Source organism: Dendropsophus ebraccatus, chromosome 1, assembly GCF_027789765.1.
Source record: "Dendropsophus ebraccatus isolate aDenEbr1 chromosome 1, aDenEbr1.pat, whole genome shotgun sequence".
Taxonomy (NCBI): domain Eukaryota; kingdom Metazoa; phylum Chordata; class Amphibia; order Anura; family Hylidae; genus Dendropsophus; species Dendropsophus ebraccatus.
In genome coordinates this window covers 27,208,944-27,225,885 of record NC_091454.1, presented here as the reverse complement: position 1 = coordinate 27,225,885, position 16,942 = coordinate 27,208,944, and the positions used below count along the sequence as shown (strand labels likewise).

Below are 16,942 nucleotides of genomic sequence, written 5' to 3'. Positions count from 1 at the left end.
AAGCTGAAGTCGGAGGACTTTTCATGACTCAAGTATTTTAAAACTTTCTACCATGCTGTGCGTCTGCAGTCGTAACCCCATCAATTCCATGACATTATACCCATAAGACACATACAATAGACATCTCCTGTGGAATATTTCCATTCTTCTTGAGATGCTGAGAACAATGATTGAGTTATGGGGGAGTTATCATACGCAGCTGCCTCTCTTTATCTGCTTATGTTTTGCAGCCTAAATGTTCCATCTCAATAGTCAGTGATGACTAACGCACTAAATATGAGCACAATGCCACGCTCATCACATCAGCAACGCGAGACGTTCACGCTGAAGAATTTTTTATTTTTTTTCCGGAAGCAGAATGGTCATTTTCCGTCCTGCAATAGTCTGATGGTGACTCACAGCTTAGACCAAATAATTGTTTCAAAGGAATGTTCATATAAAATTTATTACGTTTTTGCATTTTTTTTGTACATGATCACAGTGATTTATGCCAGTATCATGTTACTGAGGAATAAAGAAGGGAGATTTATCAAACATGGTGTAAAGTATAGCTGGCTCAGTTGCCCCTAGCAACCAATCAGATTTCACCTTTCATTCCTCACAGACTCTTTGGAAAATGAAAGGTGGAATCTGATTGGTTGCTAGGGGCAATTGAGCCAGTTTCACTTTACACCATGTTTGATAAATCTCCCTCAAGATTTTTAAAATGGTGATTAATTGATATGATAATATAATACCCAAATAGTAACCTCCTTGTTATTGTAGTGTCTGTAATATAATACCCAAATAGTAACCCCCTTGTTATTGTTTTCCCCATTGTAACCCATCGCTTATCAAATAGTCCTGTAGTAACCCACCTATTATTGTATTTTCCTATAGTATCCCCCCATTATCATACTGCCTATAATAATAGTATACCCAGTTAGTATCCTCTATTATTGTATTAAAGTATTGTAGTCCACCTTATGGGCTATTGTTCTATAGTAACCCTCATAGACACATAGAAGATTGTCGGCAGAAAAAGACCACCGGGTCCATCTAGTCTGCCCAGTTAGTACCCCATTTATTGTACTGAACTATTGTATCCCACTTGTTATTGTCTTGCCCTATAGTAACTCACCAGTTATAGTATTCCCCTATAGTAACCCCCGTAATTGTATTTCCCAAAAGAAAAAATTAACTCCCCTGTTATCATATTACTCTTTGCTAACTCTCCTGTTATCGTACTGCCTAAAGTAATATAGTACTAAGCTATCCGTGGAATAATTGGATTTAGGCCTATATAGTCATGTAACACTCGATCTGTACTTTATGGGCCTTATGTACACAATTGGACATTCCTGATATTATCATAAGGAAATATTCCACCAACTGGGGGGCATATCATTTCCCTCATTCCTGTACTCTACAGCACGGCGACACCTGCGTAATTTAACAAAATCTAATTTGCTGAAACATTGAGAACTGGGCAGTAAGAAAAACAAGTAATAATTCAATTGCTGCTCTTCCATTGCTATGTGTTTGATGATACTCAGCCCTGCACTTTATCTGCCTTATCTTAGGAATTCCCAGAATGCAGCTTCTGTGAACACATTATAAATCTGACAGAAAATTGAAGTTGGCAAAGAAACAAGGCCGTCTGTCATATCATGGCTATGGGTGCCACATTCTAAGCTCGGGTCAAGCCGTAATTTTAAAGCAGAGGCGAAGCTTGAAGTAGGGAGATATAGTGAATCACTCATAAATGGATCCTTGCTGCTACTTGCTATTAATATTATAGATGCAGAGCTTCAGCTGACAGTAATACTTTAATGGATAACAAATATGGAGGCTTAAAGTGGGTTTGGGGCTAAATTTATTCAAGGCTCATGTTTAAGATGTGTCATGAATATAAGACCAGTGGAATGCTGACTCCTAGTGCCCCCTCAATAAGCTGTTAAAGCCCGCTTATATACTACAGCTCAGTTCCTTTCCCTTTAATGAGAGATGAGCTGCAGTAACCCAGCATGGCCACTACGCAATGTATGGCACTGTCTGCTTCTGGATCTCTTCTCTGGGTATTGCTATACTGTAGCTTTGGCAAGTAACTGGTTGGTTGGATGCTGGGTGGCAGCACTCCATTAACCTGATACTAATAATCTATCCTGAGGATAGTTAAACAAAAAGAAAGAGAAGAGTTGATTAAGTTCAACCTATTACACCACTGTGTTGATCCAGAGGAAGGCAAGAACTCTTATAAGCAAGATTTCAATGGGAATCCAATAAAAATGTAATGAAAATTCCCTTTAAGACCGAGTCTCACTTCTATTTGCTCCCTTAAAATTCTTACACCTAACAGAATACGGAAGACCAAGAGCTCAGAACAAGTGCTTACCGTTTGCTTTGGTACACGCTCCTAGTAAGTTGACTACGTTGAGGTGGTTGCCAATGTGAATGAGAATTTTCAACTCTGACATCAAAGCTTTGTGTTCACTGGCAGTAGCGCCCTCTGAAATGCACAAAGCCAACGTAATAAGTATAAGTGTATAAGTTTAAGTGTATATCTAGATGCCTTGTCTATGTCTCAGAGAAAATATACATTTTGAGTCCCATACCTTTTAACATCTTCACTGCCACCGTCTCACAACTGCTGCTCTTACTGATACCAAAAGCTGAAGCCTCCACCACTTTACCAAATGCACCATGTCCTAGGACTTTACCTGTAATACAATGAACATTAATGGGTAGCACATAAGTCGAAACAGATGTTTGTGTGTGTGTCTATATAATTTTACAGTTTTGAGATCCACCAGAGCATACACTGACCAGGTATCATATATTGGCCATAGTCATCTTACCAAGTCTCAGTCTGTCTCGGGGAAACTCCCACTTGCTTGAGTCATAAGGCAGATATTCACACTGTTCCTCCAAAGGCACCTCACCAGGATCCATGATAATGGAAAGGTATCCAGTCTTTATCTCCCCATGGCTGGGCTAAAGAATCAAAATCAGAATGTTGTATGTTGTTACACAGGATTGTGCCTGGAAAATCTCAAAACAATGTCATCAACACTAATATAGCCCAGTGGCATAGCTACTATGGAGATAGACCACGCAACTGCTATGGGGCCCGTGCGGAAGGTGGGCCCCGGCCCCCTTCCCCCCTGCCAGACCATGGGTGTCTCCATGGTACTGCCTCCGTTCTGAGCACTGTGAACGTGAGTGCTGTGATAGCTGTACAGGAGGAGGAGGGTGGGGTTAGGTGTGCTGTGAGAGCTGAGCTGATGTGAGCACTGTCGGGGGGGGGGGGGAGGAGGGAGGTGCGCTGTGCTTGCCACTGTAAGCACCATTCGGGGAAGAGGGGGGTCAGTTTGGTGCACTTTGAGAACCACTGTGACCGCTGTTGGGGGGTGGGGGACTCTCCCGGTGCTCTAAACTGACCCTCTCACAGCGCACCTCTTCCCCCAGGCAGCGCTCACACTAGTTCTTATGGGGCCTATACTGTTTTTTGCTATGGAACCCCATAAATCCTAGTTACGCCGCTGATATAGTTCTTTGTAAGTTAGAAACCTAAATCCTTAAAGGAGAAGTCCAGCAAAAATTTATTGTAAAAGTATTGTATTGTCCCCAAAAGTTATACAAATCACCAATATACACTTATTACGGGAAATGCTTATAAAGTGCTTTTTTCCCTGCACTTACTACTGCATCAAGGTTTCACTTCCTGGATAACATGGTGATGTCACGTCCCGAGCTGTGCGGGCTGTGGCTGCTGGAGAGGATGATGGCAGAGGGATGCTCAGTGTCCCTCCAGTGTCCTGTGTCCCTCAGTTTCCCCCTGCCATCATCCTCTCCAGCAGCCACAGCCCGCACAGCTCTGGGAGTCGGGTCGTGACATCACCATTTTATCCAGGAAGTGACATCACCATTTTATCCAGGAAGTGAAGCCTTGATGCAGTAGTAAGTGCAGGGAAAAAAGCACTTTATAAGCATTTACCATAATAAGTATATATTGGTGATTTGTTTTACTTTTGGGGGTCAATACAGTACTTTAATAAAAATTTTGACTGGACTTCTCCTTTAATATCCACTTCAAGCTGTCTGTGGCTCTTCATTTGCTGCAAAACCACAACTTTCAGCATGTCCTGACTGCCTCTGACTATTTTTCAGATCACCGGGATGAATGGTATGCGTCAGACCTCACTGACTTTAATAGGGTCCATCTGGTCTCCTGCAATTGTTTAGTATGCAACAGAGGAACCTCCAGTGCAAATGTGAACACAACCTAAGATTTAGGAGCACATTTACAGCCTATGCTCAGTCTAGACCAGTGCTTCTCAATTCCAGTCCTCAGGCCTCATCAACAGGTCATGCTTTGAGGATTTCCTTAGTATTTCACAGGTGACATAATTATACTCAGTTCATCAGGTATTATCACAGGTGTTCTTTGTATGGGATATCCTCAAAACATGACCTGTTGGTGAGGCCTGAGGACTGGAATTGAGAAGCACTGGTTTAGACCATATTTGTGCTTGACAAAAGGATTTGATGCAAGCCGTAGGGATGGGGAAAACCTCTTCCGATAGAATTTTTTTTGGTGGTCTCTCCTGTTTATCCATTGTTCCAAACCTTGTAGGGCAAAGCAATTCACAAAGACACTGTATGTAATGTTACTTTGCATTATCTAGATCTACAGTATATCAACTACTTACCCTTTTAATATTACAGAAGATGAGGATGAGGAGTATCCAGAAGAAAACCGCTATCACTCCAGTGCCAATAAGAATCACAATTTCAACATTGGTTTTGTCATCTACTCCTGGAGTAAGGGGTAAAAGAAAGGATGTTAATAGGTCTACCATTTAATTCCTATAGGCCTATATGGAGTTTTTCATATATTCCTCAGTGGCCAGTCTATGCAAAGTGTTGGTACACGCTCACGATCTATGATCCCAATGATAATTCTAGAAACTAATCTGGAATATATTAAACATTGTACAAAGAAGGAAATAAAATACTGGACTTATGGTATCACCTTCAACAGAGACAATGGCGGATGAATTTACGCATCCCTTCTCGTTGCAGGCAGTGCAGAGGTATATACCAGCGTCTTCTTCTCGAACTCGCTGAATGCTTAGTGTGTGGTTCTGGTCTCCCAGTACAATCCCTGTGTGAGAGATAATATTACATTATAAGAACATTTAAATTTTTCTAGGACTAAATTACTAATATGTAGTGATGAGCGAACTTACCGAACGTTCAGGTCCGTTCAAACTGGAACCCTTAGCATTTGACTCCCTTGGCTGGAGAAGTTGGATGCAGCCCTAGGGAGTCCTGGAAACCACGGGTACAGCCATAGTTTTCCTGACAGCCCTAAGGCTGCATTCAACTTTTCCAACCAAGGGAATCAAATGCTGAGCGTTCATCACTACTCATGAGGAAGAGTATACAGTATGTTTATCCCCGTTTATTGTCTCAGTATAACTATATGATCGGTAGAGTGGGCTCCAGAATGGGGCCCACCCTCACATGTTGGATTTCCATGCTACCTTGTAGTCCTCCAAGTGGACTTGCACAATGGCCGTATTATTACTATGCTAAAATGAGGCCCATTTATTTATTGTATATGAAACAATACATCATTTTCAAACATTTCTATCATCAAAATTTTGACATTTAAGCCCCATTTAATGTCCTACACCCCCAAAATGGGCCCAGTGGGTTTTCATAACTCATGCTACATTTGTGATCCAGTTTGTGGGACTGTCCTGTCTTAGTCCACGTTCACACACTGTATTTTTGCAATAAATAATGGCCGTTATTGCAGGTTGCCTCAATAGACGCTGTTTATTAACAGTTTGAAATTACATTAGGGTGTATGGAACAATGGCCGTAGTGTACACACTTTGTATACACTACGGACGGTGTTCTCTGCAGCCGCACAAAATAATTGACAGCGTACTTTTTTCTTCAAGTGATTTTTTAGGATGAGCTGTCCTGTGTGTGTACATAAGAAGCAGCATTATATCTGACCATATATCTGGTTATCTCGCTTCCAGGTGACTGTGACTGGAGATCAGGGGTCTGGGCCAATCCAGTTCTGATCCAGACCTCTGTCCTCCCATAATGCATCATCAGTGCCTACTGTAGGTGATAGCTAATTTCAGTTCTCTGACCCCAGCTATGTGTCTCTATGTGTTATCTCTATCTTTTCCTGGTATTTCTGACCCTCTGCTTTGTATATTGACCATCCTTATTATCTGCCTGCACTAACCTTGTTGCCTGACTTATGACTACTCTTTTGCCCACTGATTTTGTACCTCCATTGCCCGGCTGTTGTGACCTCAGACCGTCGACTATCCTTTATTGTGTTTGTTCGTCTGTCCACGGTTTTTGCGTCACACCTGCTCAGGAAGGGACCATCGCCAAGTTACCCCCTGCCGCCTAGGGCAGAGCACTGTAAGTAGGCAGGGACAGTGGGCGGGGCTAAGGCTAGGGTCCACTGTCTCTGTCCTATCTGTGTGTGCTGAACGACTGGTCCCTGCCAACTCCTAATACCTCCCCCCCATAGACTTGTATTGCTTGTAATCTGATCCCTAAATTAGCTACAAGTTATAACTTTATAAAGTTATAACTTGTTATAAAGTTATAAGTAAACAAAAATCATTACTAACTTTGGGTTATAGGATATCTGGGATGGGGGGGAATTTGATAATAGCAGAAGGAAATATTTTTGTCTGATAAGATATATTAAAAAGTTTCTTAAATTTACTTGAACTATTAATGTATGCAAAGTTTGTTGAACTGACATTGCCTTTAGGCAGCCCAGATATTACTAATGGCAACCCTGATTAATAGGTACGAATGCATTCAACTATCAGAATATGATCGGCCTCAACAGGAAGTGGTCTGTTTTATATGCACACCAGCTCTATTGTCTATGGTGGCTGCTGGAGATAGCTGACTGCTGTACTCTGCAATACCTGGCAGCTGCAATAGACAATAAATAGATAGTATTGGGCACACAAATGGTATTTCTATAGGAAACTCGAGTCCCTATTCTTGAGATCATGGTGGGGATAGGTGGGATTCAACAGTATAAACCCCTAATAGTTTTAATATAATGCTTAATATTAATATGCAAAACTGGGCAGAATAGGTCCTCCAGAGAAAGAAAAGCTCTTTGTAACCAGTTTCCATTGGGTATTATTTCATTTTCATTGTGTTATACCTGATACTTCTTCCACTAACTTGCTGTCCTTATACCACAGGACAGTGGGACTGGGGGCTCCATCAGCTTCACAATGCATCACCATGGAGTCACTGACATTCACCATCTTGTCAGTCAGGTTAAAACGGAAGTAAGGGGCTTCCTGTGCTACAAAGGAGAAATAGCAGATTATGTGACCTTATCCTCACAGTAATAGGTGACATCATGTCCTGTAACTAAATCTACATGAACCACAACCAAAGCCTAACGGTAGAAAATGTATACTATACATAGGCCCCTATACACCTTCAATAAGTGAAGGACCAATGGTTGTCTGTTATTTCTCCAGTACTCCCCTTACACAGGAACCTTCTGTATGGCCGAGTGTTCCTGTGTTCTCGGAGGGAAGGTTTAAGCCACCGCCGCCAGAGATTTTACATCACGCCCGACCTCTACCGTCGTTCAAAAGTTCCCAATACACCTAATATTGACGGCCAAACCAAGTAGCGGGTACGATTGACGAAAGTATAAGGTATATGGGGACCGTAACAAAATAATTTCACCCAATCCATTGTCTGTTCTGAGACTTAGAAAATGGGGCGGAGAAAATTATAAGAATGTAACTCCAAAGTGGCAGATTGTTTGCACCAAGAGGGGTGTAGCTTTGTGAGAATGGGGCTTGCTTATAATATATCAAATAGTGTGATCATAGGCTGGGGGTAAAATTGGACTCTATAAATCCCTGAGGCATCAAGGTGGGCACAGATGTAATAGAATGTGTCAGCCACTGGTGCTTGATGATTTAGGTCACTGAATGCGTTTACACAGACAGATTTATCTGAAATCCAGAAATGGATTTGAAAAGAGGAGAAATCTCAGTCTTTATTTATGACCTGTTCCCTGTTTATGGTCTGTTCCTGTCTTTGGCTTCAAAAATCTGTCAGATACATCTGTGTGTGTAAATGCACCATTAAAAGATCTATAGTACCCAGTACTGTCAGGCTATGTTTCGGCAGTTTTTTGGGTGCCTTCACACACACCGGATCTGCAGCAGATCCGCAGTAGATTTGATGGTGCAGATTTGATGCTGTGTTCAGTTATTTAGATCAAATCAGCTGCGGATCTGCTGTGGATCTGCAGCAGAAAACTCGCTGTGATACGGTGTGTGTGTGAAGCTACCTTTAAAAAACATTGTGGGAACATAGCCTCAAACTGCATTCAATGGCTTATTCTAAAGATTGTTGGTAGATCAAGGCTTTGTTCAAACGCCATCAAAATGACGGCCATTTTTATTGGACTGCCATCATTAAAAGGGAAATAATGACCGTTATTCATATAATGATGGCAGCTCAATGAAAACAGTCCTCATTTTGACGGTGTGTGAACCTAGTCTTACAGTGACAGCAATCTCTCAGTAGTGCCAAAGGGGTCTGAACACTATAAAACCCTTGTATTCTAGTAATCAGTGACCATCTATGATCACATTTATCCATACGTGTCATTGTTTTGACTACATTTCCCCTTTAAGTTCATTTACAGTCATACTGATTATCTATAAATTGCCCAATTTTTTTCTTTCTATTTAGGCATGTATCTGCAGATCACCGAACAAATCGCTCTATCCCCAATCATACCAAACTATTTCTCACATAACGTCAATCTCCTACTCACCAAGTACTGATATATACTTCTTCTGACAATGCTTCTCCCGAGTTTTCCGGTTTTGCACTTCACAGACGTAGGCCCCTTCATCTTTTATGGAGAGGTTGGGAATATTGAGTATCAGAGTTGCGTTACTTGATCCTTCTTGGTTCTGCAGTTTCCCTTCCATGCGGTCCGCATACTGATGCACGTTTTTACATTCTAATACAAGCGGGTTTCCCTCTGCGCCGTTTAATGTGTTGAGGTTCAGTCGGTACCACTGCATGTTCTCATAGGTGTATTTGTCTGAATGGCAGCTCAGACTGAGGTTCTGACCCTCTATCGGCTCCTTTAGAGGCTCAGGATCAATGGCAAAGCCATCTGGAATTGCTGAAAAGAATAATTTTTATGGAGAAATCGTTGAGTATCATGGTCTATGTGTCACATGATGTCATACAGATATGTTATATAGTGTAATAAAAAACAAAACAGAATACTCCTTTTAGCTGTCAACCGAACTATAATATGTATCCAGAATATTCCAGCATTGCCACAGTCACTTACTTGTCACATAGAAGTATACAAGTCTCTCGTCTCTCCCGGCCTTGTTGTGGGCTGAGCATTTATACATGATAGACAGGTTGGCTTTTTGTATCACCATCTTGCCCACAGTCTGTAAAAGTAAGAAAAGAACAAATATACAATTAGAACAGAGGGGTAAGAACAACAAGGGGTAAAATGTGGGTCCACTATACTAGATTTCAGAGAAATTTAGAAGTTTTGTGATGCGATCTTAAAGAGAATCTGTCAGGTTCGTCCCACAGATCACAGATAGTCATAAGTGATGCAGCTATCTATTGGGTTTTCATTTTCTAGGTTGGTCTCATAGACCTTGTTATCAGTAGGATCCAATGACATAGCAAAGACTTCAGAAGAGAAGGATTTAGTATGCTACGTTATGCTAGAAATTCGATGCTGGGCTGTAAAGCTAGATGTATAACCAGTAGGAAGAGGGAGATTGTGATCCCGCTGTATAGAGCTCTAGTGAGACCACATCCTGAATACTGTGTCCAGTTCTGGAGACCTCACTTACATAAAGATATTCATAAAATAGAACTGGTCCAAAGATGGTAGAGGGCGTCAGACATAAAACATATCAGGAAAGACTTAAAGCGACTCTGTACCCACAATCTGACCCCCCAAACCGCTTGTACCTTCAGATAGCTGCTTTTAATCCAAGATCTATCCTGGGGTCCGTTCAGCAGGTGATGCAGTTATTGTGGTAAAAATTTACTTTTAATCCAGCAGCGCTGTGTCTAACGGCCGGGGTTACATTTGTATATGCATTAGGCTGGAACAACCTCTCTGTCCCTCCTCCCCACCCCCCTCATCATTAGGAATACTCCAGACAGATTGCTTCCTATTCCCCACCTGTGGCAGCCCGGCACATGGGCTGGATCGTTAAGACACCTGTGCAAAGCTCAAACAGCAGTAAATGTTCCTGGATCATTCCTAACGATGAGGAGGGTGGGGAGGAAGGACGGAGAGGTGGTGCCAGCCTAATGCATATTCAAATGTAAGCCCCGGCCGTTAGACACAGCGCTGCCAGATTAAAAGTTGTTTTTAGGAGAATAACTGCATCACCTGCAGAACGGACCCCAGGACAGATCTTGGATTAAAAGCAGCTATCCGAAGGTACAAGTGCTTTCGGGGGGGGGGGGGGGGGGGGGGGGGGGGGCGGCAGATTGTGGGTACAGAGTCACTTTAAGGATTTGAATCTGTATAGTCTGGAGCACAGGTGTCAAACTCAGGCCCTCCAGTTGTTACAGAACTACAATTCCCATCATGCCTGTAAAGCAGTCAAAGCTAAAGCTAAATTGTAGTTTTGGAACAGCTGAAGGGCTTGAGTTTAACATCCCTGGTTTGAAGGAAAGAAGAAAAAGGGAGGACATGATTAAAACCTTTAACTATGTTAAAGGACTAAATAAGGTTCAGGAGGGAAGTGTTTTTAATAAAAACAAACACAAAAACATGGCTGCACAATCTGGAGGATTGTTGGAGGAAAGATCAGAAACCACACGAGAAAATGTTACTTTACTAAAAGAGTAGTAGATGCCTAGAACAAACTTCCAGCAGATGTGGTTGGTAAATCTACAATAACAGAATGTAAACCTGCCTGGGATAAACATATATCTATCGTAAGATAATAAGACAAGAAATACTTAAAAGGCGGACTAGTTTGACCAGGTAGTCTTTTTCTGCTGACAATCTGCTATGTTTTATTTTATACCACATCCAGCCTGGCAATGTGACGTATATGTCTGTGTCAGGATAATCATCATTGGGGATAATTGGGCTGATGAGATGTTAACATTATCCTTCCCTGAAGGGAACAGATGTGTGACAAAAAACAGGAAAATTGCAACCTGCAGGAGTGGTCCGAAAACAGGAAGGGACGAGGAAATAGGAAACTGGTTTTGTCTGCTAAATGTTAGTGATTTGGGTCTAATTTTATGCCCTTTAAGCAGGTACTTAGTCACAGCCAATCTATTCAACACATGAAGCCACCAGGGAGCTCCGAAAGGTCAGCAGATTTCACAAATGTTAGTATAGGTCACTCACTAGAAGACAGACGCATACTCTATATCCTGACAGGAAGTTGCACTGCTGCACGCTGTAGAACATTCCTTTCAAAAGGAAAATTGTAGGGTCTAATAATAGAGGTTTAAAGGGGTTATCCAGCGCCACAAAAACATGGCCACTTCTACACCACTCTTGTCTCCAGATTGGGTGTGGTTTGAAACTCAGCTCCATTGAAGTAAATGGAGCTTAATTGCAAACCACACCCGAACTGGAGACAAGAGAGGGGGAAAAGTGGCCATGTTTTTGTAGCGCTGGATAACCCCTTTAATAGGGGATGAAAAAGAGGACCATTTCACACAGGTGGTTGTGCAAGCATTCAAAGCATTACTGTCATTTGAAGCAACTTTTGAGATGTCATCATACATATAAAAACCTACTGATTACATTGGGTCTCACTCCTACGACCTGCTGCAATCCTGAGATACAGCCAAGGAAAGTGTGTGGCAGTGCGCTGCACTCCTCAGCTGGCCAAACATCTCATTACTTTGCCTTATAGACCGTAATGAAGTAAAAAAGTCAGTTGGTGAGGGATGTGTGCTGTATCTCAGATTTGGATCATGTCTCAGGAGTGAGACCTGAGCAAACAATCTGGGCAATCATGTCAAAAGTTACTTCAAATGATAGTAATGCTTTAAGACCGTGTTCACACTGCGTATAACACCAACCGCTCTGTGTCACAGAACAGCCGATGCCAGTCAAGTTCTTCCTGGCCGGTACTGCAGTATGAACTTAATTTCTTTAGAATTGGGATGCAGACACATTCTGGTGCACCCGCATTCCAATTACCCATAGCAGACAATGTAAAGTCCGGCCAGAGCCACACTCTACATTGTTTGAGCTGTCAGTCTTGTGCAACCACTATTCAATGAATAGTGGCCCGCACAAAACTGACATGTCAGATTTTTTCTGTGGCCGCAAGGAAAGTGTATACATTCCGCCCGGGATTCCATTACAATCAATGTAATAGGCAATTTCATTGAATAATGGCCTTAGTTGCAAAACTGCAACTACGGCCGTTGTTTAATGAAATTATACGTAGTGTGAACTTAGCCTAAAGGGGTTTTCCTATCTCAACAAATACAGTTATACTTGTAGGGCTCCTCAAGAAACATATTTGCAAATACATTCTACAAATACATACAAACTTGCCTCCTTCTCCTGATATGCTGCTCTTCCCCGCATTGTTGACAGCTCGTTGCCTGGGTTACCGACCACCACTCAACCTACCCCTTTAAGGTATTTTTAATATTTAATTTTTTTTTTAATTTGTATATTCTATAACTTTCTTATATACTTTGTGTTTTTATTCCTCACCATTTCTAATATTTCTGCTTTCTGTCAGGAAATAGCAACATTTTCTTTCCATGTAGCGGCTGCCAAACTGTCCCGACCTAATAATGGCAGTCTGAAACAACGCTATCCTCTGTCAGCTCTCTCCCCTACTGATAGTACACCGTCATGTATCACTATAGATAATGATATATCATCCTGGTATCCATTCTGTTCTGCTCATAGTAAAGGGAACAATGGGTTTTATAGACTTTGTCGATCTGCTTTATGTTTGACTGCAATGGCTGGACTATACAGAAAGTGAATGGAAGGTTATGACATCATCTTAAACAACATAGTAATAAAACTCAATGGCTTTTAGGAGCTTTTAGTACTTGAACTCAACAGCACTTGGCAAACGTCACTCTAAAAGAGGCTCAGTCCCTCTCCAGAGTCCTGACACCTTCTACAATACTTGCCACTGCTGCTGCACATAGGCCCTATAGTTTTATGACCATGAAAAATGCCAGTAATACTATATGGAGTCAGCGACAGCTGTGCGTGGATCAGACTCCCTAGTGGGGAAAAGGTTGCCAGTATTTCATAGTAACATAAAGCTGAGAAAAGACATTTGTCCATCTAGTTCAGCCTATAGTCTGCAGTGTTGAACCAGAGGAAAGTAAAACCCCCCATAAGGAACAGTAGAAGCCAATTTTCTTCACCTTAGGGAAAAGATTTCTTCCCAACACCAAGTCTGGCATTTAGATAAATCCCTGGATCAATGGCCCTACGCTACAATCTAGTAACTGCAACTTTCTATAAATCCATATAGTCATCCAGGCTCCATTCTGAGTTCACCATGATAACTTCCTCTGGAGAGCTTCCTAGAATTACTACTCTTACTGTAAAGAATCCCAATCTATGCTGATATAATTCCTATCCCTCCATACTACTGAGTGGTCACTAAATCAATTGGCTCTATTTTGCCATTGTTTGTGTTTTTCGTGGTCAGAATAGCGTGGTCAGCTGCATTATTCTTTCTTAGTAGACCTATGAGTCCTAGTAGTCCTGCACCTGAAAGCCTGATAAAGAGCGCTGGCCCGAAACATTGTACCAATTTATGGAGCTTAAAGGGCTTATGCAGGTCTTTCTTTAAATCAACTGGTTTCAGAAAGTTATATAGATTTGTAAATTACTTGTATTTAAAAATCTCAAATTTTCCTATACTTATCAGCTGATGTATGTCCTGCAGGAAATGTTCTTTCTTTTTTTTCCAGTCTGACACAGTGCTCTCTGCTGACATCTCTGTCCGAGACAGGAACTGTCTAGAGCAGGAAAGACTTAAAGCGACTCTGTACCCACAATCTGTCTCCCCCAAACCACTTGTACCTTCAGATAGCAGCTTTTATTCCAAGATCTGTCCTGGGGTCCGTTCGCCAGGTGATGTAGTTATTGTCCTAATAAACTACTTTTAAACTTGCAGCCCCGTGCCCAACGGCTGTGGCTTAGATTCTGTATGCATTAGGCTGGCACACCCTCTCTGTCCCTCCTCCCCACTCTCTTCATCATTAGGAATACTGCTGGAACATTTTCTCCATGCTGAACATTGCACAGGTGTCTTAACGATCCAGCCCATGTGCCGGGCTGACACAGGTGAGGAATAGGAGGCAATCTGCCTGGAGCATTCCTAATGATGAGGAGGGTGGGGAGGAGGGACAGAGAGGGTGTGCCAGCCTAATGCATACACAATCTAGGCCACGCCTGTAGGGCACGGGGCTACAAGTTTAAAAGTTTTTTTTCAGGACAATAACTGCATCACCTGCCGAACGGACCCCAGGACAGATCTTGGATTAAAAGCAGCTATCAAAAGGTACAAGTGGTTTGGGGGGGGGGGTCAGATTGTGGGTACAGAGTCGCTTTAATATGGGGATTTACTACTGCTCTGGACAGTTCCTGTCTCGGATAGAGATGTCAGCAGAGAGCACTGTGTCAGACTGGAAAGAATATGCCATTAGTAATGAAAGTACCTAAAGACTTGAGATTTTTAAATAGAACAGAAATTTAAATTACAAATCTATATAACTTTCTGAAACCAGTTGATTTGAAAGAGAAAGATTTTCGCTGGACAACCCCTTTATTTACTGATAAAAAGCACAGTGATGTCTGGCTAAAAAAATAGAAGAATAATTCTTGCCATTACTATGGTGCTGTCTCTCACTTTGAGCTATACCATTTAGTTAGAAGGTGGTGTACCTGAACCATTTTGGGTGGGACCTGGACCATCCAAATAATGAAAGGGTTGTGTTGCCTTAACCAATACAAATCTATTATATTTGTCAAATTCCTTTAATAGGAGGATCAATGACTGTGGTGTGAACAGAGTCTATTTTAAAAATATTGAAAATGTTCTATTTTATTTTTCTTAATTTTTGTTTTTACTTTTTCTAAAATATTTTGAATTTAAATATAATTTTTAAAAATCTGATTTAGTTTTTTTCCTTAAAATTTCTAAATTTAATTTTATGTTGATACAGATTTTTCTGCTGTACTTAGGTTTCTAATGAATGGAGTTGACTATTTTCATGCTTGGATGATGCTTCTATAGAGAACGATACAATGAGTAGTTCAAGGCAATTGTATAATGCTAACTGCACTTTTAACCCAGGAAAATAACCCCGGTGTTGTTTCTGCTTGCTGCTATGAATTTTTTTTTTCCGGGCATTTCCTTGATTGAAGAATAGATTGAGTACAGACGCTCATGTTGTTGTATTGTGGATAATTGACTTCCCCAATAATTCATGATTGTTCCTGCCAGGATGACTTTAGGAAGTGCAACGCAATCAGGGAGTATCACCCAGAGACTTTATAGATACCTTATTCCGCCCCTCCACAAACTCGTTCCAACTATCCATGCTTTCAATGATGTTCACATCACTGTCCAAGGTCACGTCCCTCCAGTCTTTGCACTCAGGCATTCTGTCACGTTGTTGCCTGAGGGGAGGAGAATGGTGGGGCCTACAAGGTGGAAACAATCCAAAATAAGAGTGAAGAAAAGTTTTATTTTACTCATTTAGAATTCTGACTTGAAAATAATTTTTGTATAAAGTAGAAATTCTTATTTTACATACAGAATATAAGGGTGAAGATGAGTGAAAGTACAGTAAGGTCGGGTCCACGAAACCCTGAACACTCGGCATTTGACCCCTGGTGGCTCATTCCATGTTTTCCAGGCAGACCTAGGACTTCTTCCATCTTCTCCAGCCACCGGAAGTCATATGCCAAGTTTCGCGAACCCAAACATACTGTGGGTTGTATGAAATTAGAAAAATTCTTATTCACAAAAACAGCTGGCCACACGGCAGGTCTCTTTTGATCTTACACAACCGAGTTTACGCCAACGGAGAACAAATAAGTGTAATTGTGACCTCTGTACAGCTAGTTTGTGGAGAGTTCTGTGTAATTTCATATGGCAAGAGCCAGTAGAAACCACATATCACATGGTCTACACATATCACATGGTTATACACATGGAGTCCCCTGAGGACACTGCAAAATGCAGTATGAAGAGTCTTACCCTACTATATTTCTATTACCACAAAGTAAGACTAACTATGGTAATGACAGATTAAAAAAGTGAACCTACGCGCTACGCCGTGCATACGTCTTGCATGGTGTCCATGGCCGCCACTGCCATTGGACGGTTGTCGGAGCTGGTACTCCAAAAACGGTACAGGTCAAGACATGTCGGCTACCTTGGGCATAAATATTTGGTGGTGAAGTCTCCTTCTCGTGGATCTGAGGTGGAACTGAAAAACAGTGGAACAATGGAGTTAGCATAAGATAAACTGGAGATTATATTCTTCTTAGAATAGTATAATTACTTTATTCACACGTTTCTCTTTCACAGCCATGTGTGCACTTTTTTGAGAGGCAATATCATATAAACTACAGAATAAGGCTATGTTCCCACTACGTATGACACCATCCATTGCATAGCAACGGATGGTATTAAACTGCCGGCCACCAGGCAGCATTCAGCGTGTTTCTGCAGCTGATACTGCTCTATCGGCTGCAGGAATATATATATATATTTTTACAATTGACTTGTGGGCACTGTTGGGTTTGCCTGCAAATCAATTATCCTTTCAGTACAATGTAAAGTACGGCCGCCGGCCGTACTTTACATTGTGGGAACATTGT

At 41.6% G+C, this 16,942-nt stretch overlaps 1 protein-coding gene across 7 annotated transcripts in view; it reads right to left on the bottom strand.

Annotated features, from left to right (window-relative positions):
- Positions 1-16,942, bottom strand: part of FLT4 (fms related receptor tyrosine kinase 4) — a 227,260-nt gene that overhangs the window by 19,657 nt on the left and 190,661 nt on the right. For all 7 annotated transcript variants that reach the window (XM_069969156.1, XM_069969155.1, XM_069969154.1 and 4 more), the window contains 10 exons: positions 16,386-16,548; positions 15,616-15,757; positions 9,395-9,503; positions 8,861-9,220; positions 7,211-7,357; positions 5,015-5,146; positions 4,692-4,798; positions 2,838-2,973; positions 2,595-2,699; positions 2,375-2,488 (listed from right to left, as the gene is read on the bottom strand). In XM_069969156.1, the coding sequence (XP_069825257.1) occupies positions 2,375-2,488; positions 2,595-2,699; positions 2,838-2,973; positions 4,692-4,798; positions 5,015-5,146; positions 7,211-7,357; positions 8,861-9,220; positions 9,395-9,503; positions 15,616-15,757; positions 16,386-16,548 (1,515 nt within the window). The remainder of the gene's footprint in view (positions 1-2,374; positions 2,489-2,594; positions 2,700-2,837; positions 2,974-4,691; positions 4,799-5,014; positions 5,147-7,210; positions 7,358-8,860; positions 9,221-9,394; positions 9,504-15,615; positions 15,758-16,385; positions 16,549-16,942) is intronic.